The sequence below is a fragment of the Macrobrachium rosenbergii genome, chromosome 8 (assembly GCF_040412425.1).
Source record: "Macrobrachium rosenbergii isolate ZJJX-2024 chromosome 8, ASM4041242v1, whole genome shotgun sequence".
In the NCBI taxonomy this organism is placed as follows: domain Eukaryota; kingdom Metazoa; phylum Arthropoda; class Malacostraca; order Decapoda; family Palaemonidae; genus Macrobrachium; species Macrobrachium rosenbergii.
The window spans coordinates 40,326,919-40,354,713 of NC_089748.1; the positions used below are offsets into that span (position 1 = coordinate 40,326,919).

At 36.5% G+C, this 27,795-nt stretch overlaps 2 protein-coding genes across 6 annotated transcripts in view; one reads left to right on the forward strand and one right to left on the reverse strand.

The window, feature by feature from the left end:
- LOC136840741 (Fanconi anemia group D2 protein) overlaps window positions 1-27,795 on the reverse strand; it is a 123,944-nt gene that overhangs the window by 15,821 nt on the left and 80,328 nt on the right. For all 4 annotated transcript variants that reach the window (XR_010853723.1, XR_010853724.1, XM_067107565.1 and 1 more), the window contains exons 5-12: window positions 26,656-26,779; window positions 25,688-25,764; window positions 3,315-3,507; window positions 2,672-2,860; window positions 1,640-1,819; window positions 1,349-1,446; window positions 906-1,071; window positions 628-782 (exon numbers count right to left, since the gene is read on the reverse strand). Coding sequence is in view for 2 of the 4 variants with exons in the window: in XM_067107565.1 (XP_066963666.1) it covers window positions 628-782; window positions 906-1,071; window positions 1,349-1,446; window positions 1,640-1,819; window positions 2,672-2,860; window positions 3,315-3,507; window positions 25,688-25,764; window positions 26,656-26,779 (1,182 nt within the window). In the remaining 2 variants the exon portion in view is untranslated. The remainder of the gene's footprint in view (window positions 1-627; window positions 783-905; window positions 1,072-1,348; window positions 1,447-1,639; window positions 1,820-2,671; window positions 2,861-3,314; window positions 3,508-25,687; window positions 25,765-26,655; window positions 26,780-27,795) is intronic.
- LOC136840742 (uncharacterized) lies at window positions 6,454-23,118 on the forward strand. Of its 2 annotated transcripts, none has more exons than XM_067107567.1 (7): window positions 6,454-6,707; window positions 17,721-18,098; window positions 19,503-19,619; window positions 19,766-19,934; window positions 20,553-21,064; window positions 21,493-21,624; window positions 22,873-23,118. In XM_067107567.1, the coding sequence occupies exons 2-7, from the start codon at window positions 17,967-17,969 to the stop codon at window positions 22,987-22,989; spliced, it is 1,179 nt and encodes a 392-aa protein (XP_066963668.1). In that variant the 5' UTR covers window positions 6,454-6,707; window positions 17,721-17,966; the 3' UTR covers window positions 22,990-23,118. The 2 variants fall into 2 exon arrangements, with proteins under 2 accessions (XP_066963668.1, XP_066963669.1); XM_067107568.1 differs by lacking the exon at window positions 6,454-6,707 and adding an exon at window positions 17,380-17,541.

Consider the following 27,795-nt stretch of genomic DNA (forward strand, 5'->3'; position numbering starts at 1 on the left):
GGAAAAGGATAAAAAACTACAAAAACTGGCAAAGAACTCTGTGTGGACTTGGTACCATAGCACATGCCCACGGCAATTTGAACAAACAAGATGATGATGTTGATGGAAGATGGAGGACAGCAGGTTGGGCATCCACATTTAATTCTTTCTTCTTCCAATTCTTCAAGTTAGTGTGGCTGTCTGTTTTTTTATGAAAAAGGCTAATTATGATTAATAGGTTGTCTCTGTTTGTGGTTGATTTTGTGTAATAAAAGAATGTGTTGACATTCCTCATAAGCAGGAGATTGGGGACGGTTCATTCCAGACACTTGAAACCTTTAAAATTTTGGCATCTCTTCTGCAAAAAGTAATGCCAAGAACGTTTAAGGTTTAAAGTGTATAGAATGAACGATTCCCAATCTCTCACTAATGAGGAATGTCAACACATTCTTTTATTGCAAGAAATCGACAAATATGGAGACAGTCTGCCTGTCTGAAGCATGATAACACTGCAATTAATATATTTTTTTATAACAGACAAAACTTTAAAGAGTAATAATGTCCAGTTATTGGAAACATATTTCCAAAATATACTTGATGAGAACTTCAATCAACTACAAATTCCATGCAAGTCCAGAAACCACTTACTTCAGTTCCACATGTGACAACTGCTTGCGCACAAGTATAGCTAACTCATCTTGTAGAGCAGCGTGAGAACCATCAGAGTAAGCTAAATGGCTTACAACATCCAAGAGATGTTTTATCTCGCCCATGTTCAGTATACTCACTAAATCAAGAGAGCTCTGTAATAGGATGGGAGAACTGATTATATAATTAAAATACATAAATCTGTATTTACATAAACGGTAATACCACTCAATGTCAATCAAAGTAAAAAACTAAGAATGAAAAATACAGTAACTTACTTTAAAAAAGATAGCATATTTTGACATCTCCTGTGTGTGCGAATGCGCCAGAGATGATAAAGTAGAAAGAACAGCTGATCTCACTGTACTGCTGTCCCCCAGATGACCAAGCAAACTAAGAATAACTTCCTGCTTCTGATGCCCATCCATTGATACAAAAGCAGACCTGCACGAAGAACCTCTATGAAAACTCATTACAAATTAATGCTCAGATGTTCAACACAACATAATCATGCATAGAAAACTATACTAAGGAAACTGTAATGTTGTAATGACTTGAGTTTGAAAACAAAAATTTTCTTATTCTTTGACCTGAAGCCCTACAGAAATTCTTGCCATTGTAATACCGTAGCTATCATTTTTTAGTAAACATAAAATATCCTCTCCTAGCCAGGATCAAGAGTAGGAAGTATGACTAAAGGTATGTACATCTGTACTCTTACCGGTAAATAGCAGCAGCAGCCTGGTTTATCAAAGGTTCACATGACCTCAAAAGGAGACTGGCTATCTTGATCACAGATGAGAAGTACTCTTTGAGAACCTAATAAGTAAATCAATTAAAGGAAATTACAGTGGTCTATTGGACAAAGCAGTGTCTCAACTTATCTCACAAACTAAAGGATAATCTTGGCAAAATGCAATGGATATAATGTAACCAAGCCTTTTACACAGCCAGGAATTTTGGTTGTTATAATGTTAATGAAACCCATACACAGAATTACAGTAAAACTTACCGCTTTGTGATTGACAAAGGTTTTTTCAATCATTGCATCTGAAAATAATCTTGTTCGAATTTTATTTCGGAAGATGCTTTCGATTGGACGCTGCCGAGTTGGGACTGCTTCGTACACAACAATCAACAAGAGGAAGTCCAGAGGCCGAACACTAGCAACGTCATCTTCATCCTGAATAGCCTGAAATTGAGAAAACAGCAGCAACCAGTATTAAAAGTAATTAATGGAAAACAGTATAACATTACTTCCACCATAAGATAAAAGGGAATACTAACAATAATCCCGCGATAACCTGAAATAAACATTTCATTCACAGTGGATACTGGTGACACCAATAACTATGAGATCACCAGCTGCCGTGTATATAATGTCCAGAGTAAAACTGAACAGAATTGTAGAGTAAAAAAAGCACCGCATTACATTATCTATTGTTATATATACGGTATATAGGTAATACTAATGTAAGCAGTAAAGTAATTCTAATCAATTGCATATATAATTTAGATGATTTATCGGTGAAAAAATTCAAGAGGTAGGACAGCTGATTTTAATAAAGTTAACATAAGAACAGTAACATAAGTACAAAGGATAAAAAATGCAAGCCACCAACAATGCAAGTACACCCGAACTTTGGAAAAGGTATTAGTTTAAATTTAATTTTAATGTGCACAAAACCATTACTAGCACGTGAAAAAATTCAAGAGGTAGGACAGCTGATTTTAATAAAGTTAACATAAGAACAGTAACCTAAGTACAAAGGATAAAAAATACAAGCCATCAACAATGCAAGAACACCCGATCTTTGGAAAAGGTATTAGTTTAAATTTAATTTTAATGTGCACAAAACCATTACTAGCGCACACAGTGCACGTGGCTTTCAAATTTTTTACAGAAGTAAAACAAGAGACCAGAAGTAAAAGCCAAGACAACGAAGGGAAGAGGAAAGAGGAAAAGATTACTCGTAAGCTACGGTATCACACTAGCCTTCTTTTCATGAGAAGCAATTTTATCAAACAGCACCATCTATCTCACCTTCAGCCAAGCATTTGTGAGGAACTTGTGAAACAGTATTGCCATTTTGATTTTGGCAAAGACAAGAATTTCATAGGCGGCAACATCGTCGTCATCGTTTTTCGAGGCGTTCTTCTTTTTAGGAGATCTCTGTGAGCTTCCAATGTAATCTCCTGGCAGAGAGATTTTCTCTCTCATGTCACTCACCACCTGTAGGAAAAAAATCACAGAAATTATGAGTCCACTCGCATAAAAATTGTTAACATGGCTGGAAAATTCTCTTACATCTATACTGAAGTGAGGATTTTACTCGATGGGCCGGAGTTCAATTCCCGCGGCCGGCTGATGGAGAGTTAGAGGAATTTATTTCTGGTGATAGAAATTCACTTCTTGCTATAATGTGGTCTCGGATTCACAATAAACTGTAGGTCCCGTTTTAAGTAACAATTGGTTTTAGCTACTTAAAATAAGTCTAATCCTTCCGGCTACAGCTAGAGAGCTGTTAATCAGCTCAGTGGTCTGGTAAAACTAAGGTATATTTTTATTTATTCTGTGATTGCTTGCTTCCTAGTTCAAAGCCTTTGGGATTATTTCACAATTATGTATGCTCATTATGAATAATAACAATACTTCATTAAATCTTTCTAATACTTGGTCAGCATACCTGATACGCAACAGACTGCGGTGTGTTGTGCAACAAAAACTTTGTGACAATTGGCAACTGTTCAGCTCTCACAGCATGAAGAGTCTTAAGCACAGAGTGATGAACATCCTGAAAGCTTTCTGGTTCAAGAGTCAAGTCCCCTAGGGTGTCCAATACGGCAGGGGTCAGTTCGCGCTTTTGTTCGTAAAGCTTACTGAAAAAAAAAATAACACATGAAGAAACCTGGGTACAGCTTCTTCCTGTAATTAATCTGTTTTTCAAAAGAGATAGGCTTAAAATGATTAAACATAAAATACTGAAATGGTAGGTTTTTTATCAATGAGTCACTTCACACTACCTGCAAGACCTGGAGTTGCACAGATCAAATATTTGTGTTAAGGCATATTGTACAACAATGTATGGAATTTAAAAATCCTTGCAAAATGGCTTTCATCAATTATGAGAAGGCATTTGACAGCATCTACAGAACAGTATTGTGGAATGTCTTGTGTCACTATAGCATTCCTATTAAGTACTTAAAACCTAATTAAAATCATCCATGAGCAAAGTACTGTAGATGTAAAGTTAAATGTTGATAGGATCTCGAAGAGAATTTACAGTAAATATTGGGGTGCTCCCTACAGGGGAATGTTCTTTCATTGTGGTAATGACAAAATTCGACAGAAAAAGAACATTCAGCACATGTCATTTTAATAAGCCAAACTCCACAAGATTTCCAAAGCTTGCTTAATAAGATGCATCATATGTCTAGGAATGGGACTCAAAATAAATCTAAATAAAACAGATATATGGAGGATGGAGTTTGCACAGAGAGATGAAATAACATTAGATGGGTGCATGATTAATGAGGGTGAATCTTTCAAATATTTAGGAACAATTGTATCCAATACAGGTTCCAGTGAGTTGGAATTTAGTGAGACCAAAAAATGCTAGTCAAACAATGGGCAGATGGAATAATATCTAGAAATGTATATCATATCTGTGAAATGTATAATCGTATGAGAGTACGGTAATACACAAGTCTTGTATGCCCTGTATGTCTATACAGACATGAATCAAAGCATGATTATGAAACTAAACTTAAAAGATTTTGTCAATTCAAGAATAAAGCCTCAAGACAAATACTATATTAGGAGTCTGATGGCATGATTGAGTTAAAAATGATACCAAAAGGGAAATTACAGAGTTTCCCATTTAGATGAAATAAAGATGAAAGGGAGATGACTTAAAAGTGACCTTCACATAACCCCTGGGAGAATAGTACGTGATAGTGTCGGCTGGGATCCTGTGGGCATCACAAGAGTTCCTGGTGAGGAGTGGAAATTTGTGGAAGACGAAGCACAAGGAAGACGCGAGACAGCATTGCACAGGGACCCTCTGCATTAATCAGAGTTGAAGGTGATGTTGATGATGATGATAACAGACTAAGTTTATCATCATCATCAAATAAAACCTAGTCACCAGCTCCCTTATTCATGTTCTAAATGCTGGATTGCAGATAGACACATACCTCTACTCTAAGCTAGTCATGTTTTTTTTTTTCTAATCTAAAACACCATATTTATTCTTCATTTATGGTTTAAAAAAAATCTAATATGAAAATAAGGCCTTGTGGATGGCTTACAATTTGGGAGAGATAGGAATGCAACTTTTTGGGAAGGGACCTTCTCAGGTGCCTGCTCCCTATCTCTCTCTCTTGAAAGCCTGACAAAAATTATAGCCCAGAGCCCAGTAAAAATCACTCGGGTCCACAACGATAATGAATGCAGCCTGCGTAGTCTTGTTTATAAGGTTGGTACCTGCACCTTTTGGCTCTTCCCATACTTGATGTTTTTATTTTTTGAGAGAGAAAACTTTGCACTGCATAGGTCAAAATTATCACGCTAAGGGAAATAAGCGTGACCAATTCACCACTATCTACCTTTCAAGATTATGTGCTATCTTTTAGTGGTCTTACTAGCAACTGCATTACTGTTATCTGGTCAGTCCATCGCATAGAATTCTCCTCATGCTGGATGGTTAGCCTAACAGTTCTTTCTTCGTCGCAGGTTTAAAAGACTCAGATATAAACACAGTAAATATGAACTATGGATATGGAAACCTAGGAAGATGAAACGATGAACCAAAAGGCCTTCTGCAACTTTTCAGAAAACTCTCATGCACTCTGTATACAACTGAAAAAGATTATCAAGTCGACTCCGTTTTCCACGAAACGATGGAAAACAAGAAGAATCATTTAACCATTTTTGTGCCTCTCTACCCATATTCATCCAGAGATTGAACCTTGCACCCTCTGATAGGTAGACACGGTTGCTACTGATGACACCAGAGGGCGTGTGTGCAACAAAATATATATACATATAATATAAGCAAATGCCACGGAGGAAAAAAAACAAAGGAGTGGCATTTGCCTTTATACATTCATCACGTTCCATGTCTTCGTGAATCAGTTATACATATGCAGTATACATACTTTGTGTGTGTGTGTGTGTGTATATATATATATATATATATATATATATATATATATATATATATATATAATGAGGCAAGTGTTCATCAAACGAAAGACTGAGAACGAAGGCATGGGAACTATATAAAAGCAAACGATACACAAACACACACACACACACACACACACACACACAGAGAGAGAGAGAGAGAGAGAGAGAGAGAGAGAGAGAGAGAGAGAGAGAGAGAGAGAGAGAGAGCACGTGAGTGTGACTGCGCCAACACTGATACTTTTTTCAAACATTTCGATAAATGTAAGCCGTTGTTTACACAACTGGGCCAGTTTATTTTCCACAATTCGTCGCTCGCTGGCCCAGAGTTCAAGCGATGAAGTATATTTTAAGTCAAGACACATTCATTGTAAACATTCGATGCAACTCTGAAAAAAACCAATAAGGAAAAAAAGTTGGTTTTCAAGGGGTTGGGCGTGATCTTGCAACAACACACACACACACACACCTGTTGGGGGAAACCAACTCGATTTATTATACCTTTCGCCCCCTTATCTATCCTAGACGAAGAGTCCACATTTCATTTTGACTCTAGACAACCAAAATACTATCTGGTTACGCTCGGTGAGTGGCCTGGCCAGATACGCCCATCCTTTACGCACGGTGAGTGGCCCGGCTGCCACAATGAGTTTATTCATCAGCATCAAGTGGCCTAAGATGAAGCAGAAAGAGTCGGGGCTCTGGTGATGGTGGCTTGGTGGCGGCGGGCCCCTCGCTCAGTGCCGTTGGTGTTGTGAGACGTGACACTAGTACAGAGGAGAGGAGATGCTCCTACATTGTTTGCCTATCACTCTCCAGCCACCTACGAGAACGCGGGAAAGCTGCTGCAATTAAGAGACAGTACGCCACACGACGCCAGAGGAGTTCTGACGTAACTAAAATCGTCTTCTTGATTTGTTGTCACACGCCTTTTCTTTCTCTCTTCCTCCTGAACAGTTAGGTTTTTTTTTTTTTTTTTTGATTCCCCCTTGCATTGCGTGCGACTGTGAATGGTCGTCTTATTGAACATGGTGAAAGGGACGATGATAATTGCGTGACAATGGGTACGTTGTTGTGATTCTCAGGTAGATTTGATAAAAGATTTATTATTATTTTTTTTTTTTGCAATAAACGTGAGTTTCGATATTTAAGCCTTCAAAGAAAATAAGTCACAGAACTTTTTTTTTTCTTTACACAGATTGATTCAAAATGATTTCTATACAACTAGCCTTTGATACCTATATTTAGTAAGCGAATTTACTAAATTTTTTTTTCGTTTCCAACCGTATTTCTGAAAGACATCCTTAACATAACTAAAAAACATTCCCTTAAGAACACAAACCTCTTCTCAGGCTTACGTAACTACCCAGGGACCAAGACCACATATAAGAAGTTCAATGTACTGGGAATTCTAACGGTACATATAACGATAAACAGCATTCAGCGATCCTAGGGAGAATCTCGATGAGACTTTTTTTTCCTAGAGTAAAACCAAGATTAGTCACAACCTCGATGTTGGTGTCTTACGAGGTGGTAACTTATGCCCCCGACTTTCCACAGGACATTACTCACTCGGCTTTCTAAACGTTACGTCACGTCATTAAAGCAAAATCCCACGACATTATTCATGCGCTCGTTCGGATTACCCAAAAACGCCATTATGGCGAGTCGAGAATCTCGTAAGTTTTTTCTTTCTTTTCTGTAAATGAGAATTCTTTCGACATTCCTTTGCAATCTCTTCTTCTATTAATGTTCAGGTCTGGTCTAGGGCTACATAAAGCACCAGCCAGTTGCCAGCCCCGTCGGACTTTCGGAGTTAAAAGCGAAGTAGTCGTTTATTGGCCTGCATTGCAAATGCACGAAACTAGTGCCCATATCGATTTCAGCAACACATGACGATGAATCTTATTGAATGACACGAGGGATCAGTTTACTGTTTGCTGGTCAAGGTTCTAGATGTAAGCTTAACTAGTTATTCTTTCTATTAGTGCGTCCTAGAGCTCTCTCTCTCTCTCGCTCTCTCTCTCTCTCTCTCTCGCTCTCTCTCTCTCTCTCTCTCTCTCTCTCTCTCTCTCTCTATATATATATATATATATATATATATATATATATATATATATATATAATTTATATATATACTGTATATATGTAAATATATCCAGTATATATACCCTGTATATATATATATATATATATATATATATATATATATATATGTGTGTGTATATATATATATATATATGTTCTCATCAATTAGCTTGGGCTTAGGCTACCAGCTGACTGTAACTACCACTTACTAAACTCACAGCCGAGACCACGAAGGAAAACAGAGGTCTACAACAGAACGCGTTTCAAACGCGAAACAAATTTACCATAATACACAGACTCCGATTCTCTGTGCTGGCGAGACGTGTATCGAGACCACTCGACGACATGGCCACCAAAATTAATCTAACCTTAATTCGTCTCCAAAAGAAGTGTCTCACGACTGACGCTAAAGGAATCTGAAATACATTGAGTGAATATTTTTAATCCACAGACGCTAAAGGAATTTGAAATACACCGAGTGAATATTTTTAATCCACAGTTTATCAGCTATATATATATATATATATATATATATATATATATATATATATATATATATATATATATATATACATACACACTTTGTCATCAATGTCCCAGTGGAATTAGGATATCACAATGGAATTAGCTACAGTTGTTCCTTGTAATCTTAAACCTATTACAGAACCAGTAGTGAGGTCCTTACGATTGTTACTTATAAAGACAACAGTCTCCCCACAAAATGAAAAACTTTCCCCACATCATAAAAAACTTTCCTCGAGACAGAAATCTCTCCCCCATAACAGAAAAACTCCCCACAACATATAAATTTCCGCATAAAAAAAAAACTCTCCCCACAACAGGAAAAAGTCTCCCCACCACAGAAATAACTCTCCCGTAACAGAAAAAACTCTCCCAAAACAAAAAATCTCTCTCCACAACAGGAGAAAAATTTTCAACACAAAAAACTTCCCACAACAGAAAAAACTCTCACAATAGAAAAACATAGCACCACACCAGAAAAAATTCCCGAGAAAAAAACTCCCCATAAAACAGGAAAAACTTTACCCACACCAGAAAAACTCCCCACAACAGCAATAACTCTTCAATCAACAGACAAAACTCTCTCCCACAACAGGAAAAATTTTCCCATAAGAGAAAAGCTCCCAACAACAGAAAAATAACTCCCCCACAATGAAGAAAAATATCACTCAAGTCCACTTCATCTCTCTCTCTCTCTTTTATGGCTTAATCTCCGGTAGACGATAACGGCTGATTTAACAAATACTAACACACAAGTAGATGCGATACGTAATGCGGGTGAAGCCTACGCCACTATAAACACAAAACATCATGGAATGTTATGAAAATGAACTAAAGGAGAAGATTCTTAAACATAAACTATAACGAACTGAACTGAATATAGAATTTAGGCCAAAAGCCAAGCACTGGGACCAATGAGGTCATTCAGCGCTGAAACGGAAATTGACAGTAAAACGTTTGAAAGGTGTAACAGGAGGAAAAAAACCTCAAAGCAGTTACACTATGAATCAATTGTCAGAAGGTGGAAAGTAGGAAGGAAGGGAGAGAATATGAAAGGAGGTACAGTAAAAGGAACGAAAGGGGTTGCAACTAGGGGCCGACGGGACGCTGCAAAGAACCTTCAAGTAATGCCTACAGTGCACCTCATGTGCTCTCCCCACCTACGGGGCATAATATATGAAATGAAAGTATATAACATAATATGAAATGAAATTATCATGACATTAAATGAAACTTGCCAATTTTAAAAACTTCCAAACGGCAATTGTAATAGCTCGCAAGCATTATGCCAAGCTAATAATAATGAATGTCACGTCTGCAAAACAAAGACGTTTTAGTAACGATATAATGAACGAAACGGGAAATTTCTACTATCCCGAAATATTTAAACGGACAAACATCGAAAACAATCAGAACTAATTTATTCTCAAGATCAAAAAAATAAAAAGAAGGAAAACTTGAAATACGAAAAATTGGCGGGAAACCAGGTCTATCTAGTCCGAGCGATGGCGCCAGTCAATCCAACAGGTTCATTGTTGTTGGTGGTGTTGCTGCAGTTGTTCTCCCGGAGGGGGAGGGAGAGGGAGGAGGAAGGGGTAGAGGGACAGGCGTGATGAGAGGGAGGGAGAGAGCATGATCCGTGGTTAAAGAGAGTGGTCATATCCAATTGCGCACACTCAGTGAACATTATCATATGACGATGAGAATGGCCACGTTGCATAATTTACAATAGGGGATGGTTTCTACGGGTTTATTTCGATTTATTTCATTTGCTTTTATCTATTTGGATGTTTATCTAATACCAGACGACTCTAAATCGGAACAAATATATAAAGGCATTCGACAGGAGACACTTTCATCAAGGAAAACGATAAATGTCAAGGAAGATTCGTAGTACGCAAGCGCAGTGGGCGGACGGTTAAGGATTAAAATTACGCGCGTACAAGAGGCAATATTCAGGCAATGGAGAGTTAAAAGTACTGACATAGTAATTGATAAGATATGGATTAATACAAATACAAACCTTAAGTTATATAACTAGCGAAAGATGGGAACACTGAGAAAAAGATATATAGAGATCATATCAATCTTTCAATCCCGTCAGTGCACCTCGCGCGGTTCATTGTGTTAGGATTCACTTTAGGTTCTCTGAAGCGTCCCTTCGACCCTTAGCTGCAAACCCTTTCATTTCTTTTTACTGTACCTCCAACTACATTCTCTTTCTTCCATCTTCCTTTCCACCATCTCGTGACAATGAAAAGGGAACTGGGCGTAAATCAAATGTAAATGAAACCATTGTGCCAACTGCGAGGTTTTTCCTCCCGCCAAACCTTAAAAAGCTTTTTACTCTCAATTTCCTTTTTAGCGCTGAATGACCTCATAGGTCCTAGGCTTAGCCTTTGGCCTACATTTATATATTCGATTCCAACAGTCGTGAAACGCCATGGTCAACCCTACGTCAGTAAGAAGGGACGTTAAGTGATGATTTGTTAAAAGGCAATGTCGATCCCATACGGGTATACGAAGCTATTTAAGCCTATATCCTTATTCTGCCATGGAAAGCGAAAGGCACCGTGTTAAGTAAGGGACCCATATATAATCATGATAATGACGATGGAGCTGACCATACATCGTGTTCTCAAAAGGATAAATATTTTATAATCCCATTGTTTTTGTTTTTCCCTACTATCATTTTATTATCCTTATACAGTAGGGACTTTGGGTCAAAAGCACGCTGACTTTATGCGTGTTCATTAAACCACTTATTTTTTTTATAACACTTCTGAATATGATCCTCAACCTTTACTTTTTAAACTAATATCCTAATTTTCAATTCGATACATCGATTTATTGTTTCAGTACAGTACTTTGAAAGGCCCTTAGATGATTTTCCTGCAACTAAGCGGCTCTGGTCATTTCAAGTTATAATTTTTCTGTGTTCCCCTAATCGGGTATTCAAATGTCTTCCGTTTCCTACAATGAAATAGTTTTTAATTTGTAGATGCAGAGAGGGACTTCTAAGCGTCGCCCATTGCTCATAAATGTATTATTATAGGCGAAAACAAACTTATATATAGTGGATATCAGTTAAAACCTCTGCAAAGTATCCGACTCGGAAATATCAGGAATTTTAATAATCTGTCCTTTTGTTTATTCCTAGCTTTTCGTCATTGTAAAACATGCATTTTAATAATAATGATAGAATAGGGTTTAGGCCAATAGGTCAGGCGCTGAGGCCTAAGAGGTCATTCACATATGCCTTTCAAACGGAGAACGCTTCGTTTACGAATAATTCTGGATGTGCTATTTTTTTTTTTTTTTTTTACATCACAAAAAAAAAAAAATGTTTCATTATTGAGGAAGTCTATTCATTGTATAGGCTTAAAAACATGTATGTTAGTAGGCCTATTCTCAAGTTTTAAAATACTGCCAATCTATTTTAAACATCACAAAAAAACATTGTTTCATTATTGAGGAAGTCTATGCATTGTATAGGCCTATAAACGTATATTAGTATGTTATTCTCAAGTTTTAAAATACTGCCAATCTGATTTCCTTAGTAACGAATTCAAGTTTTGTTTTTGATGTTTTTAAAAAATGTGATATCCACAGAGAGAGAGAGAGAGAGAGAGAGAGAGAGAGAGAGAGAGAGAGAGAGAGAGAGAGAGAGAGAGAGAGAGAGAGGTACATTACTTCACAAATACATAGACTTCCTTAGTAATGAATCCAGTTTTGTTCCTGATATCCCGAAAAATGTGATATCCAAAATTCTCCGTAAAGAGAGAGAGAGAAAGAACAACATTACACAAATACAGAACAACAACTACATTATACCTCCCCCAACGCCAACGAACACACGACGAAAATGTCCCTCCAACCGCACAGCAAGACGGACGGACAGACACAGACGTAAGAACAAAGAGACACACTCAGTTTAAAATGTCCTGTTTTGGTAAAACTTCAACTTTTTAGAATTGGCGCAGCTGCGCGTCTGCTCAGCATCAATGAGATAATAATGCAATTAGTTGCACACAGGAGGCGACTACTAAAGTGCGTGTGGTGACACCAGAGCGCAAGCACTTGCAAGCAAGCAAGCAAGCAAGAAATGGCTAAAAGAATGTGAATAAAGGAAGAGAATAAGTACTTGGTATTCTAAAAATATATATATATATATATATATATATATATATATATATATGTGTGTGTGTGTGTGTGTGTGTGTGTATGTATGTATATATATGAAAACAGAATTTAGGCCAAAGGCCAACAACAAGCGCTGGGGCCTACGAGGTCATTCAGCGCTGAAATAGACACTGACAGCACAAGGTCTGAAAGGTGTACCAGGAGGAAAATCTCGCAGCTTCACTATGAGACAGCTGTTAGGCGAGGGTTGAGGAAAGTAAGATGGAAGAAAGAGAATATGGACGGAGGTACAGTAAAAGGAACGAAAGGGGCTGGAAAAATATAGGCGCCCTACATTGATGACAAGGTCAGGGGTTTCAATGTCAGCGCCGTGTGCGACTATCAGACTGTGATTAAAAAAAGGATTTGTTTCTATTTAATTTTCTACTATGAGAGACAGCGAGAGAGAGAGAGAGAGAGAGAGAGAGAGAGAGAGAGAGAGAGAGAGAGAGAGAGAGAGAGAGAGTTACGGATGGGCATTTTCCAAGTTACGTGTCTGGTAAAAGCAAGAAAAATGAGTTAGAGAGAGAGAGAGTGAGTTAGGGATTGGCATTTTCTAAGTTACACGTCTGACAAAAGCATGAATAACAAAAGTAGAGAGAGAGAGAGAGAGAGAGAGAGAGAGAGAGAGAGAGAGAGAGAGAGAGAGAGAGAGAGAGAAGGGGAATAATACTCAAATTCCGTTCACAGCAAGAAAAGATAAATATAAATATTGACTCAAATTACGTTGGCAGTAAGAAAACATAAACAAATATTTTCTCAAATTAAGCAGACATTTTCTCAGTACATCTGTTGCCAGGCTTCTAAAGGTACACGACGTATAAAAACAAAGCATTCTACAAGCTACAATAGCTACGGATTACAGTCAAGACAGTCTCTGAACCTGTCATATATATATATATATATATATATATATATATATATATATATATATATATATATATATATATATATAATATATATATATATATTTATTAAATGAAAACTATAACTAAAAAAATATAAACATTCTTCTTTCCATCAATATGAGTAAACAATCAACTATATCGCCCTTAACAAGCCGAGCAAAAAAATAAACATCAAATTAAAACTCGTCACGACAATCAGTGACTAAGCTGTAAATTTCCATCTATGACGAGATAAAACCAAGATAACATTTGTGATAACAGAGAAACCCTTGTGATTATTTACCATATTATATCAACTTAGCGATGGTATAATGTTCTTAAGAGCACACGGAGATTACACGTCAGCAATTTGTATCAGTTACCTTCTAATGACATTGCACAAAATTCCCATTACGTCGAAATGTAAAGGGTTGTTTCTCGTAAAACGGTTTGAATTGAATTGATTACAGAACTTAGGCCAAAGGCCAAGCATTGGGACCTATGGGGTCATTCAGCTGAAACGGAAATTGAGAGTAAAAGGTTTGACAGGTGTAACACGAGGAAAATCTTGCAGTTGCACCATGAATCAGTTGTTAGGAGAAGGTGGAAAGTTAGATGGAAGAAAGAGAATATCAAAGGAGGTACTGTAAAAGGAATGATTGTGTGTATACATACATATATATATATATATATATATATATATATATATATATATATATATATATATATATATATATATATATATGTATATGTCCCTAACGCCACCTCCCAAAATAATCTACATCTTCCACCTATCTTCACGTCATCTCTCTCTCTCTCTCTCTCTCTCTCTCTCTCTCTCTCTCTCTCTCTTCCTGCTCTTTTAATATATCTTCCACATCTTTGAGCCACTTCCTGGGACCATTAATATTCTGTCACCCCTCTTAATTACTATCATCTTTTAATTTTACCTTTCTCTACGTCTTTATTTGCGTCAAGGGCATGAGCTTCTCCCTGCCAAATGACAGAGAGAGAGAGAGAGAGAGAGAGAAAGTTACTTGGCATTTTCTGTCATATATCTGGTGAAAGCATGAAAAGTTAGTTTTTAGAGAGAGAGAGAGAGAGAGAGAGAGAGAGAGAGAGAGAGAGAGAGAGAGAGAGAGAGAGAGAGAGAGAGAGCATTTTGCTCTATAATAATTACATTTCGTAACCTCTTTCACAAATACAACTTTGCTTTCTGTGAACCAATGAACACCTTAATATTCTTTGGAAGCTTGGATTTCAAGTCAGCGGCCCCTTTGGTGGGGTTGTTCCATATGAATATGGCTCACCCTCTGAATAATAATAATAATAATAATAATAATAATAATAATAATAATAATAATAATAATAATAATAATAATAATAATACTAACCCACATAAAAAAATAAAACCTGGATCGACTATACTCAATACTCAAATATAAATAATAATAATAATAATAATAATAATAATAATAATAATAATAATAATAATAACCTACATAAAAAAATAAAACCTGGATCAACTACACTCAAATATACAACTTTTGTTATCATTCCCACTGTTCCCTTACCACAAACTCTCCAAATATCCTTCACGCCAATCTAACATCTTCAGTTCTATGAAACCTCAATTCTGTGAAACATCCCATGGAGTTTACCGGAGTCTGAAATAACCTCGCCCAAATATTTACACGCAGCTCTTCACACCATTTATTTTATGCCCTCCAATGCGGTTTACATGTCTTCATGCCTTGTGTTTCTTGTCAACATTTACACCAATGTCATGCCTTCATTATTACAATTCTAAAGCTGTTAGGTTTGTAAACACACCCCACAGGATGATGACAAACTCAGGGAGGGGGGGGGGAGACCCATCAGTTACGTTAACTGATCCTAACAGATAATACAAAATAAAAAATAAAAAAAAATAAAGGAATGTAAATTTACCTCCATATAAAACATGAGTAAAGGTATATTTGGAGTTGCAAAAGCTCAGAAACAATTATTGCACCACTGGGGTGATACTTCACAATATGTGAAACAACTCTGGATCACCCTTCCACTTGAATAATGTATGGAAATTAGCTAAAATGAAATACAAGGGAAGACAGTTGTTGGGTATATTCAAATTCTCTGTTTGATATCAAAAGAGAGGATGAAATAATAAGCAGCATAAAAGTATTTTCAATTCTTCCTTTAAAATTTTGATATTCAACATTGCAATTTAGCATAAGCAATTTACATAGGCATTTGACTGCTTATTCAACATCATTTCTCAAAGCTATTTGCTCTACACTTATTCTACTGAATGTCATTTTCTAGACATCTCTCTAGTATTCTTTTCTTATTTATCTCAGCTCAAGCACAGAATCCTTGGCAGGATCATATACATACATATGAAACTTCTGGTACTAATTGTTACTGTGTTAATGGATTATGTGTACTGTACTGTAATGTACTGTACACTGCAAACCTGCAGTTCAACATTTAATGTTATGTTCATATTTCTAGTAACTGGCTGTGAATAACTCCAACTTTGAACAATTCTGCAACAGTTAATGTGTTTCTGTTATTATTCCTCAATGTATTTGCTGATTAGTATTCAACTCACAATTCTCAAGTGACCATATAAAGCACGTCAAACCTCATCTTCCCTTGGGCATTTAGTTCAAAATGCGAGCAAGAGACTGCCGTTCTTTCTGTGAACCTACTGTGTGTGTATGTGTGTGAGAGAGAGAGAGAGAGAGAGAGAGAGAGAGAGAGAGAGAGAGAGAGAGAGAGAGAGAAAGGCAAACCAGATCCAAGCCTATGAACCTGAACTAGGTTTTCCAATGTCTCTTGTTTCAACCCTCTACTCTGTTGGTTCTCAGATGAAATCTGAATAAATATTGGACCTATTTATAGATTCATATACAATACAACCCTGTAATACACTGTTCCCTTCTGCTGTATATGAACAAAATACTCTGACACTGACAAATCGCTCCAAAAACTGACAGGTTCCCCTCCTACTAAAATATGTACAAAAAAAATGAAATATAAGGAAATAAGTTGGACTTTATAACATCACTCTTGTGACTTAATAACATTACCTAAATACTTTTTTATTTTCTTATTAATCCCACCCAACAAATAGCAAAAAACATTTTTTTACCACTGACATTACCATTATCATTATTATTATTATTTGTTCAAGCTCACATGAGACACTTTTGAATAAGAAGTGAAAATAGGTGCAAAATGAAGTACAGTAGTTGGACAGCTTGGTGAAAAAGGGCCAATGGGAACAGACGAAAAGTAAAAGGGTGATAACAAGGTACCTGGAGCTGAAAGGCCCCTGCAAAGAACCTCTGGTACCACTTACAGTGTGCCATACAAGAAGTGCTAAGTGGTAATGCCCAACAAAAGTAAATGTGAATGCCCAGCCACCCTCCCCAATATGGGATTCACAACCAACTGTAAAATAACTGCAAATAAGGAAAAAACAACCTTCTCAAAAATGGATAGGTTTATGATTTCAGGAAAACAGGTTGTTTTCTTCTGATGACAAGGCATTCAATTAAATGATTAGTCTGAAATGAACATTCAACTCGTACATGTCCTACTCCTTCAAAAATCAATAGGTTTATGATTTCAGGAAAACAGGTTGTTTTCTCGTGATGACAAGGCATTCAATTACATGATTAGTTTGAAATGAACATTCAATTCGTACATGTCCTTCTCCTGACAGATATCCAATAAAAAAAGTCAGCGGACGTTCTCACGACCACTCAAACGCAAAGCCAAAATACTCGTAGTTGCCATAAAAATTTATGCAGACAGCTTCTGTGGCCTGGTCAAACAATGGTGCCTTGATTTGAAGTTGGGCAACATGACATACCCAGTCGCTCACATGCATTATTCATATCAACAATACACAGAACCATTTGAGATATTGCAACCTACTTCTCTCTTGGTACCATATTTCCTTCAAACTTCACTGAGGCTCTTTCTTTAAAAAATCGGAACGATCTGCTCTCTTTCTTTCCTGTTTGTTTATATCCGGTAAAAATTTGAGGTTATGCTATATTTGCTATCCGCATGCAGTGAATTATTCCTGAAATATTCTGCAATTGCAAAACTGACATAGGAACAAAATAAATACAGTATAAATATATACAGTACAGTCTAGTTATAATAATACCCCACAATTGAAAGATAATAATTCTTTCTCTTATTTGCAGCTCCCACAACATACTACAGGCATCACCATATAAGAAAGAAGCAGAAACCAATCAAAAAGTTGAAAAGAAAGATGGAAAATGAATTTACTAGCCCGTATGTTAAGATTAGAAAATTACTGATAATGTAAAATGTACAAAAGCAAGAGTGGTCATCTAGACAATTACTTATAAAGTCGGTGCTCACCTTGAAAATTACCTGTAATCACTCGAATTTGTTTGTGACTGAAATTTATTGAATAAACAATAATGGAGCACCTGGAAGTGATGCCAATAAGCATGCGAGTGGTGTGCTTGAATGCGCCTTATCTAAAATCCCTGTGTGTATTCGAGTCCCTCTCGCGTACCTTGGGATGTTATTACAACCATCATAGACCCCAGGTAAGTTCTATATTTTTCTGTGTTGAGTTCTAAACCTAACGCAAACTGACTTGTCAGGCTAGAAAACTTAAATAAAACCACAGTGGACCCCTGCCTATTTGTGGTTCCGGATTAAAGAGTTTCTCTGTGGGATATATACTTCGTGGAAAATTTGCGTATTCGCGGTATTTTTCATAGAGAAATATTCACATATTACTGTACTGTATTTTCATATAATTTTCGTGACTAAATGCACTTTTTGTGATGAAACTATTAAAATATTCAGGTATAAACATTTTTAGAGGGTTTTTTGTTGTTTTGAACTATTAAAATTGGCAGTTATGAGCGTTTTCAGAGGTTTTAAGAATTCTCGGATTTTAGCTATTCACAGGGGGGATAGCGGTATGTATCCCCCACTAATAAAGGGGGTCGACTGTACTGTACTTCTCAGTATCTGACTCCTGAGCTAATTATGAAAACTGATCAAGTGAGATCTTGTCAGGGGGATTAACTTCACCTTTGCACTTCTGTTACAAATATTTTCCTGCCTTTATAAACACCCAACACTCTGACTAGAAAAGGAATATCTACTGAAAACTATGTTGGGTGGTGAAGAATAGTCGAATTAAATTTTCCGTTATGAATGAAATGAAAACTGAAAAATTACAGTAAACCCCAAAAGAAAAGCCGAGAGGTTTTATTCTTTTTTTTTTTTTTTTTTTTTTTTTAACTTTTACAACAACCAGGCAACTGCCTTCACATATTATTATCATGGTCATATTTCTGTGTCTAAACTCTGCTTATCTGCTTTACTATTCATTATTAGATTGACAAGTCACTCTAAAAAATATCTAGTTGTATGATTCAGCATTTCTGTGCAACTTACATTTTTCCTAAAATTTGTTTACTAATTTACATTTTTCCTAAAATTTGTTTACTAAGAAAAGGAATGTGATATAGTGTAACATTCCAAATGAATACTACTAAAATCTGTTTGTTAAGTGAGTTGTTTACTCTGCTGGAAAACTTGTTTTTATACAATAAAACTGTCTGCAATAACGTAAGATTAACTTCACATTGGCAATATCATTTCTATCATCACTAGCCCACAGTTATATTCAACATAAATTTACAAAAAATATTCTCTCTCTCTTTCTCATTAGTCACTGGTAAAGTACTTGCACTGCATGCTCATAAATGCTTATAAATTGCTATGTATTTATGTATCATATTTCATGTCCCTTAATTTCTTATCCTGGAGAATTACTGTTTTCCACTGTGATCATCTTCACTAAAGCAAGCTAGTCAAATCAACATCTCACCAAGGAAAAGCTACCCAGACAAGAAATGAATGCATGAGAAGGTTCTTATCATAAACTTCAATTTCTGCCCTCTACAAAAATGTAACAACATTTCTTTTCAAAGGTTGTATCCTGCTACACAACTGTAAGGCTACCAGCCCCAAGGATAGTCAAAGTGCGAGGTCACGCGTCCCATGCCCACACGCCATGTGATATCCCAACTATTCAAACAACAATCCAGGTATGATATGCATCATGACATGAAAAACACTCATGGAAAATCCCCTTCGATAAGTCTGAATCTGCAATAGAAGTTAAACGCAAATTTTATGCGAATTCGTCTCACAGAACAGTGAAAGTAATGACCAGCGAGGTCTTCTCTTACAGATGGGGACGTACCTTGCATTCTACCTAAAAGACTGGTCTGAGATTCACAAGTGTCATCTGATCATCAATGGGATTGAAAAAGTATCGAAAGCCAAAGCCCCTGTGCCCCCAAACATTCTTCTCGAGAGAATCATCGACAGCAACCTTTCACCTTCAAATACAGATCAAGGTAAGTGCTATTTATTGATAAAACACTTCTGATACCTGCATGTACACCCATATTTTTACACAAGAATATCTAAAACCAAACCTCTATGGTGTGGCAATGCAAATCTTGAAAAATCTAGAGCCTCTAATGTATGTAATGTACTCACTGACCCTTCTTCACTTCAGGTTTCCGAATCACATACTTTTCCACCACTTTCTTAGATTCATTCTTCAAATAGGAACCTCTCATGGGTTTCATAACAGTCAATATCTCATCAGTATTAAGGTTTTCAAATGTCATCTTTTTAACCATTCTAAAGAAAGAAACTCCTAACCTTGGATACTAAACAGTAATGTTTCTCAGTACAAACTGTTAAAAGGGATCCTTAATTTCATATTGAACAGTGCCAATGTCATTTCTGGTTTAATAATTGATAATTCTTCAAAAATCCATTAAACTTAATTCAAGAACATAGATAAAATATTAATAAAAAAGCACCTCAAAGGTTTTAGGTATTACATTCCTTTATGTCCTAAAGTAATATAGCATAAGAATGCTGTTGACCTTAAAAGTTAAAATAAGTATGACAAATGCTTCACTAATTCAACACTGCCAATCAAGCTTTCAATTTCCTTTCAGAGAAAAACTTGACAAACGAAAGCCTTAATAATTCTCAAGAGGGGACAAGATTTAACAAAGACTTATTATCCAATAACACGCACAATGTGACTATAGTGAACGAAACAATGCTCTCAAACACCACTCAAGGGATTGCCCGAGTTGCTGAAAGACTATTTTCCAGTGCCAGAATCTCAGAAAAGGTATTTAACGCAAACACGTTGCCAAAGCCCAGACGAATCATAAAAGGCTTCCCTGAAAAGGACACAAACGCATACACCACCACAAGTCACAAGCACTCAAACGCCAAGCAGAACGGCAAAACGCGCTCTACATGCATTGATAACTATCCCACAAAACTGCAAGATAAGGACAGAAAGGGCAGCAACGAGAAGGATAACAGGGAGAAACCAAATACCAACACTATCCTCTCGATCAACATGGATCAGTCGGAGGAGATAACGACTCTGCTCGACGATGACAACGACGACGACAGCGAATACACTTCTGATACATCGGACGACCTTCATAAGGTGATTGTGCGATGCGCTCTTGTCATTATTATCCAATCTTCCACTCGAGGGAATCGGGAGGGCATTAAGGACGAGAGGAGTTTGGGGTCTGCAATGCAGCTTGCACGCTGGTTTAACGTAAGACAGAAATGTGAAGTACAGTACAGTAATGTACATTGAATCAGAAGAAATCTAACAACTGTACACATACGTTTACTTATCTTCCCACTTCGTGATGACATCACTGATTAATCATCATAGTGATGAGATCATTAAGTACTGTATATCAAAGCATCAAATTACTTTACAACATTTCTTTAACAATAAAACTCATTTTTAATATCAGTTCTTGCTATGTCCTTGCTGAAAAAATACCATAAAAGAGATTAAGAACACCATTAAAATATATTTAACAGGACAAATGGCTTTAAACACTCTACTATTTTCAGATTGTGAGAAAACGCCTGTCGGTTGACATTACGTCCCTTCTCCATCCGTGTCCCGGTAACAATATTTTGGTAGTGCTTATGAAACCGGCAGAAGAATCCCAGGCGTGGCAATTCCTATCTGCGTGCATGAAAGTAAGTTTCCTTCAGAATCTAAGTACCTTGAACTCTGCACCTACCCCAGTTTGAATAATAATGAACCTACCAATACCTAATATATAAATCTACAAATAATACAGTAACTGGGGGCGATATTTGTACAGGTACTCAGTATTACACTGTGTATATAAAGTGCATAATATCCATGAATATTTACAGTCTAAACAACCTATTTTGGTTTTCGTATTTCATTTACTTTCCCTTTATTTTCTGACGACAGTCACTACCTGTCCCACATGTCATGTTAATTGTATCATTAAGAACATAGTCCCTAAACTGTTTCAGCTCTGTTTAACGTGTGTCAATGGCCTACAAGCCTAATACTGTATACCCAATCATTATTAACCGTTCCCTGTTAACATCTCCACACAAAAAATATTGTAAACGATTTCGAACACAATAAACGTTAATCTAGCATTTTATTATTGCAATACTAATTCTTTTAGTGAAAACCTTCAAGAGTTACACAGGAAATCAGTGAAAATCACATAGCACTTTTCAGCTTTTGCAAAAGCATATAAACTATCGTATTAAACTATTAAACCAGATCTGTAAGTTGAAATTATCAATTTCATAGGGCTCGCCTCAAAAATTTATTTTATACACTACACAGTATGTCAAATTATAATTTTTAAAATTTTTGTACATTACACAGTATGCAAAATTATAATTTTTTAAATATTTTTGAATTAAAATTGCTAAACATTCCGGTAACAATATTTAAGGAATTCATATCCATGACTAGTAATCTGGTGTTAACTGAAAGTTGAACAGTCAAACTGAGCAGATCTCACTGTTAGTATTAAATTGCATTCTCTATACGAGAGAACTTGATAATGGAAGGTGTTCATCAAACATCGATGAACCAGAGAAGTGTGTTCAACTCGAAGATCAAATGAATTCAGTGTAGTGTTCTTCGTAAATGTTATAAACTTACTGTAGGTTTCATCTGCCTTAATTTGTTACTGCTAAGTTCATCATCCCATCACGTGACATTTATCAAGGATACCAGATTTAGATGAAGCTAAACTGTCACCCACACAAGCAGAGGTAAGTTAGCTATTGGGACGATGATATAAGACTGTCAACATACACACTGAGAGAGAGAGAGAGAGAGAGAGAGAGAGAGAGAGAGAGAGAGAGAGAGAGAGAGAGAGAGAGAGAGAGAGAGAGAATCTTTTCTTCCATGGAGATCTTAGTAATAATGAAACTTTTTATTTGCAGGTGACCCATTTCAGTACAAAGGCACTGGTAACAGAAGGCACTGGGACGATCAAGAAAGCTCTCACCAGAACGAGGCCACTTTACTTCTCCAAAAATGGGAATGCACAGAGGCTATGATAGTGACCATATTAAAAACTATTACAAGGACAAATCATCTGACAATTCATTTGTTTGTATTTCAAAGTACCAAAGTGACTTATCTATATTGTACAGTGCAATAGTTACAGTTCATAAATGCTAGTAATTCATGGATTTTATTTAACACCAAGCAAGCAAGATTTACTAACAACAGCAAGTATTGCAATAAGAGTCAAGTTTGGTTTTATTTCCTAGTCCTTGGCCAAACAATAAAAAGAAAACACTTAAAAATCTGCGAAGAGGTTAAGAGCACAGCCCTTGATAACTCAGTGATAGTTTATACATATGTACCTTTTTCTTTACCAAATATGTTATTGAAATTATTTTGTAAGTCTGGACTCATATCCAATGTCAAGGTTTACATTTAAAAACTCTTAACATGAAACTAATTCTTTTCCTAAAGGCATATCAGTGAAAGTGTGTAGATTTGTTGTAATTATATCATATACAGTATACTGTACATAATCACCATTACACATCCCCGCGAATACAGGGGGTTCACTGTATAATCTTACTGATAATAGTATGTACTGTTTATTGGCCCAAATTTCAACTACTAAGCAACCTAAGAGCACTAGAAGGAAAATAATTGTTGCAATCAGCAACATGACAATTTTAGCATAATTCCCATCCAACTGAAATCAAAATTTAGTCATGAAGCAAAAATGACAAAACGAGAAAAATTTGGTTAGGGAAACAGCCAGGCAATACATACTGTATATCATGCTTGCAGCTCTAACTTACAACCAAGAGAACAAACTTGTGGTAATGAGGTCCCAATTTTGGAAGTTTAGAAATAAGAAAATCTTGCAAAAGGCTTGGTGGTGTTCATCTTAGAAAGAGACCATTTGACAAAATGCAATCTGAAGAAAGCTGGAGCATCTCTGGTAATGGACCCCTTGGCCAGTGAAGGGAGATGACCCTGAGAAGACCATTCCTGGATGCAATAAAACTAAGCTAGTCACTGATCTACGAGAAGCAGATGTTCAGAGTTCATGGGCTTGTATCAACTTCAACTGGAGTAATGGCTTGCAATTTGCATCATATCATTGCAGATGCAATCCAAAGACTTAGCTAATTTGAGATCAACGTGTCTTAAAAAAAGCAAGAAGCTTCCTCATCATAACACAGAACAGCAACTGGGGGCTTACAGAGACTTACCAGGGTAACTGATGCTGAAAAAATCATAGACCTAATTAAGGATCTCAATGTATGACATTTCATCTTGTAGGACATACAGATCTTCAGCTGTTTCTTCATCCAAATCCTCAACCAACAACACAGTCTTGGGAGGAATCAAATCTGCCCCTCTTAGAGGTCAAGAACCCAGACAACATAAGGGAGGGGCACACCATGCAGGACCAAGGGTAATGGAACGTGAGGAACAATTGGACAAACCTGTCACAGCAGGTTGGGCAGCAAATTTCAAGTGAGGGGAGAGACAAATTCCTCTGGGAGACTGCCAAGAATGCTTACAAGCAACATGCAAGGCACTAGCAGAAGAGCAAGGAGAACTCATGGGACAAGTAGAACCTGAATGGTGACTAGAGGAAGAAGAGAGTGACTCCTAGAGGGAAAACAAGGCCACAAACTGCTGGCATGTCCCAGGGGGTTCAGGGGGTAAAAAGAAACCTTTTCAGGGGCTCGTCACAACTTGACAACAGTGAGGTGGGCTCAGGGGATAACGAAAACTCATAATCAGGCTGAGAATACTCTTTGGCCATACAGGAACCAAGCGGCCACAAACTGCTGGCATGCCTCAGGGGTTAAGAAGAAACCTTTTCAGGGACATGTCACAACTTTACAACAATGATGGTGCTCAGGGGATAATAAACACTCATAATCAGGCTTGAGAATACTCTTTGGCCATACAGGGACCAGAGGCCACTTAGCAGTGGAATCTCTGAGGTCAAATGAATCCTGAGAGATCAAAATAGCAGAACTGCAAGATGCTGGGACTGGACGATGCACAAAAGAGGACAGCAAAAAAGGGACCAGAGGTAAGGTAGGAACCACAGCAGGTGGGAGCACGATAGGATAACGAGGAATGCGTGAAATGGCCATGAATACTGCACTACTCCGGGGTTTCTGTAAAACTGTGAAAAGGTAGGGAATATTCTCAGTAGGCTTATCTTACCTGAGCATGGTGAAAATCAAGTTGCCACAGAAGTTATATTTTTTTTAGCAGAGGACAATCGCATAAAAAACTAAATCTAAATACTTTGTACATGATGATGTAAATTTCTTACGGTACAACAATCCTAAAAATGATGATTACCCTAGGCATATGGTACTTACCCTGCAAGACCTCAGCTACACAGGCAAACTGATATAAAAATACTGTTTCTAAGTGTAGAAATAAATCTCTCAAACATATTTTGAGTATCAGAACTAACGTAGATGGGAAGGGCAAAAAATTTATTAGCAATCAAATCTACTGGATTTGTTGGACAGTTCAAAAAAAAAAATGACACTAATGACAAATAAAAAAAATAGATGTGCATTAGCTTTTTCAATATCCATGTCCCTTCCAATGCTATTTATTTATGTGCTCTAATGAAAAACATATGGCGATTTTGTGAAGTTATACTAGGTTTTACATATAGGCCGATCAACATTACACCTTTTGAGCCTTGACCAGATAACATCAGGTACAAAAGTAGTTCAATCTACTTACCAAAGAACTGTTGCAATCTTTGGGTGGTTGGCATCATCAACAATATGTGGAACAAATGTAATCACTTCCCGCTGTATCTATAACAACAAAAGGGATAAAAACCTATATCAGGGAAATTTACAAAAGGTTAATTTTTATATTATTACATAAAATAGCAGGGACCAAAATGAATTATGTGGCACACATTAAAACTAATCAAGATTACAATTACCTTAACTTTATCTTATTAAAATTTGTTGCAAATATGCATATAAAACTGTAAGTCCTTTGGTGAACTTCATAGCAATCCAATCATCCAAAGTTAACAAGAGGGCCTCCTAATCTTAGGTTAGTAAAATATATTGAAATGTCTATAGTGTTCATTATTATTATTATTATTTACCACTTAAACAACACTACTATGCCAAACTTCTACACTGTGAAAGGACTTGCCGAAGTACTTGCCCAAATTGAGATTTGAAAATTGGAGCAAGGTAAAGTTAAAGTAGGGTGGCTGGGAAGAAAAGAAGTAAAATTAAGAAAGCACTGCAGCTAGGGCCAAAGGGAGGCTGCAAAGAACTTTTAGAAGAGTACCTTCTACACTATGCCACAAAACGCCTGTTGTAAGATGCTACCAACTGGAGTGAAGATTATTGTTTCAAGAGTAAAATACTGTACTATAAAAGACAATAAGAATTTTGTGAGCACTCTCTAATAGGATTACAATATCATCCCTGACAGGAGTTCTTTACCATTTTCAGTTCATTATTAGTATCATTACACCCTACAAGAACTATGGGCAGCAAACTATAAGCAACACTAAATTCCCTTGACAGTGTCAATTTTTGCTTTCCAACTTTTAACCATTCATTTTGAGCTTTTCCCATCTAACCCACAGTCATTAACATTTCTACATCAGAATTTCTTATTATGGAGTTAGCACCAGGATTTAACTGAGGGAAAATCAATTAAATGAAAGACTTCCTTACCTTGAGTGGTGAACCCTCAAGTAATTCGATTACTTTTGTAGTGAGGACCTCTGGATCTATGACATAATCTAACCATTTGAGGTTTGCCAGGATTAAGCAAGGAATGTCCACAGAATTACTATTTCTGAAATGAACAGAGTGGATAATGTTGGTATGTATTATGTACATCAAACTGTTTTCAATACTAACCTTACAAAAAATAATATCCAACAATATCTGCTAAAAACTTTGGTTATAGACAACAATGCAGTGGGATAATACCTTTAAGGACAAAATCAACTTCTTGCAAATCTCTACACTAACTTTTCTAGTTAGCATTTCTGATAGCAAGAAAAGAGAAAGCAAGAAACCAAATACTCAAAAGTTTTTTTAACCACTGTAAGACTGCTTCCATATTTGCCTTTGAATAATTCACTGCCCATCAATAAATACACAAAACAACACTGTTCTTCCTTCAGGAGAAACAACAAGATGATACTTATCTCAAGACTCAGCATTTTTGCTTATATAAACTTTAAATACCATAGAAAATCTGAATTGGTAGGCATGCAAACATCAGCAAATTCTTCCCTTTACTATCACTGTTAATCTTTTATAATTACCATTATTAACTAGTTTAACTAGACCTCTAAATTAAAAGTGTTTCTTCATATGCATTCACTGTGCACATATGCCCAACATAACAATGAATGGTGTCTCCCTTAATAAATGGTAGCCCCAAAACAGGAGCAGACCACATTCATCCTTTAATTCCAAAATCAAGGATGAATTCCAAATGCATACAACTTTTACAGCATTAGCAACTACGTAAACCTACACAGCAAAGCATCATACACTGTAATATTCACCTTGCTTACTGGATACTAAAGCTATTCACTTCTATTATTTCTTTTTAACTTTATCAATACAGAGCTTTCTGGACCTTCCTCTCAATGCTTCCAAGTTATTCACTCTTTTCACCGTCCTACCATCACTCCAAATGATCGAAAAATTTAACCAAACCAAGCCTTTTACTTCCACCACTACTCACTCTTTCTCAGTTTTTGCTTTAGAAAGTGAGAAAATTAATTTCAAAAGCTTTTTGAAAAATGAGAGTAATGAACCAAACTAAGCTTTTACTACTTATTTAGATTCCACCAC

Excerpts from the sequence above, each read along its gene's own strand:
- LOC136840742 (XM_067107567.1), top strand. The coding sequence starts at position 17,967 with ATGGAGCACCTGGAAGTGATGCCAATAAGCATGCGAGTGGTGTGCTTG. Across the intron at positions 21,065-21,492 it reads CATCGGACGACCTTCATAAG|ATTGTGAGAAAACGCCTGTC; the intron begins GTGATTGTGCGA and ends TACTATTTTCAG. Across the intron at positions 21,625-22,872 it reads TCCTATCTGCGTGCATGAAA|GTGACCCATTTCAGTACAAA; the intron begins GTAAGTTTCCTT and ends TTTTATTTGCAG.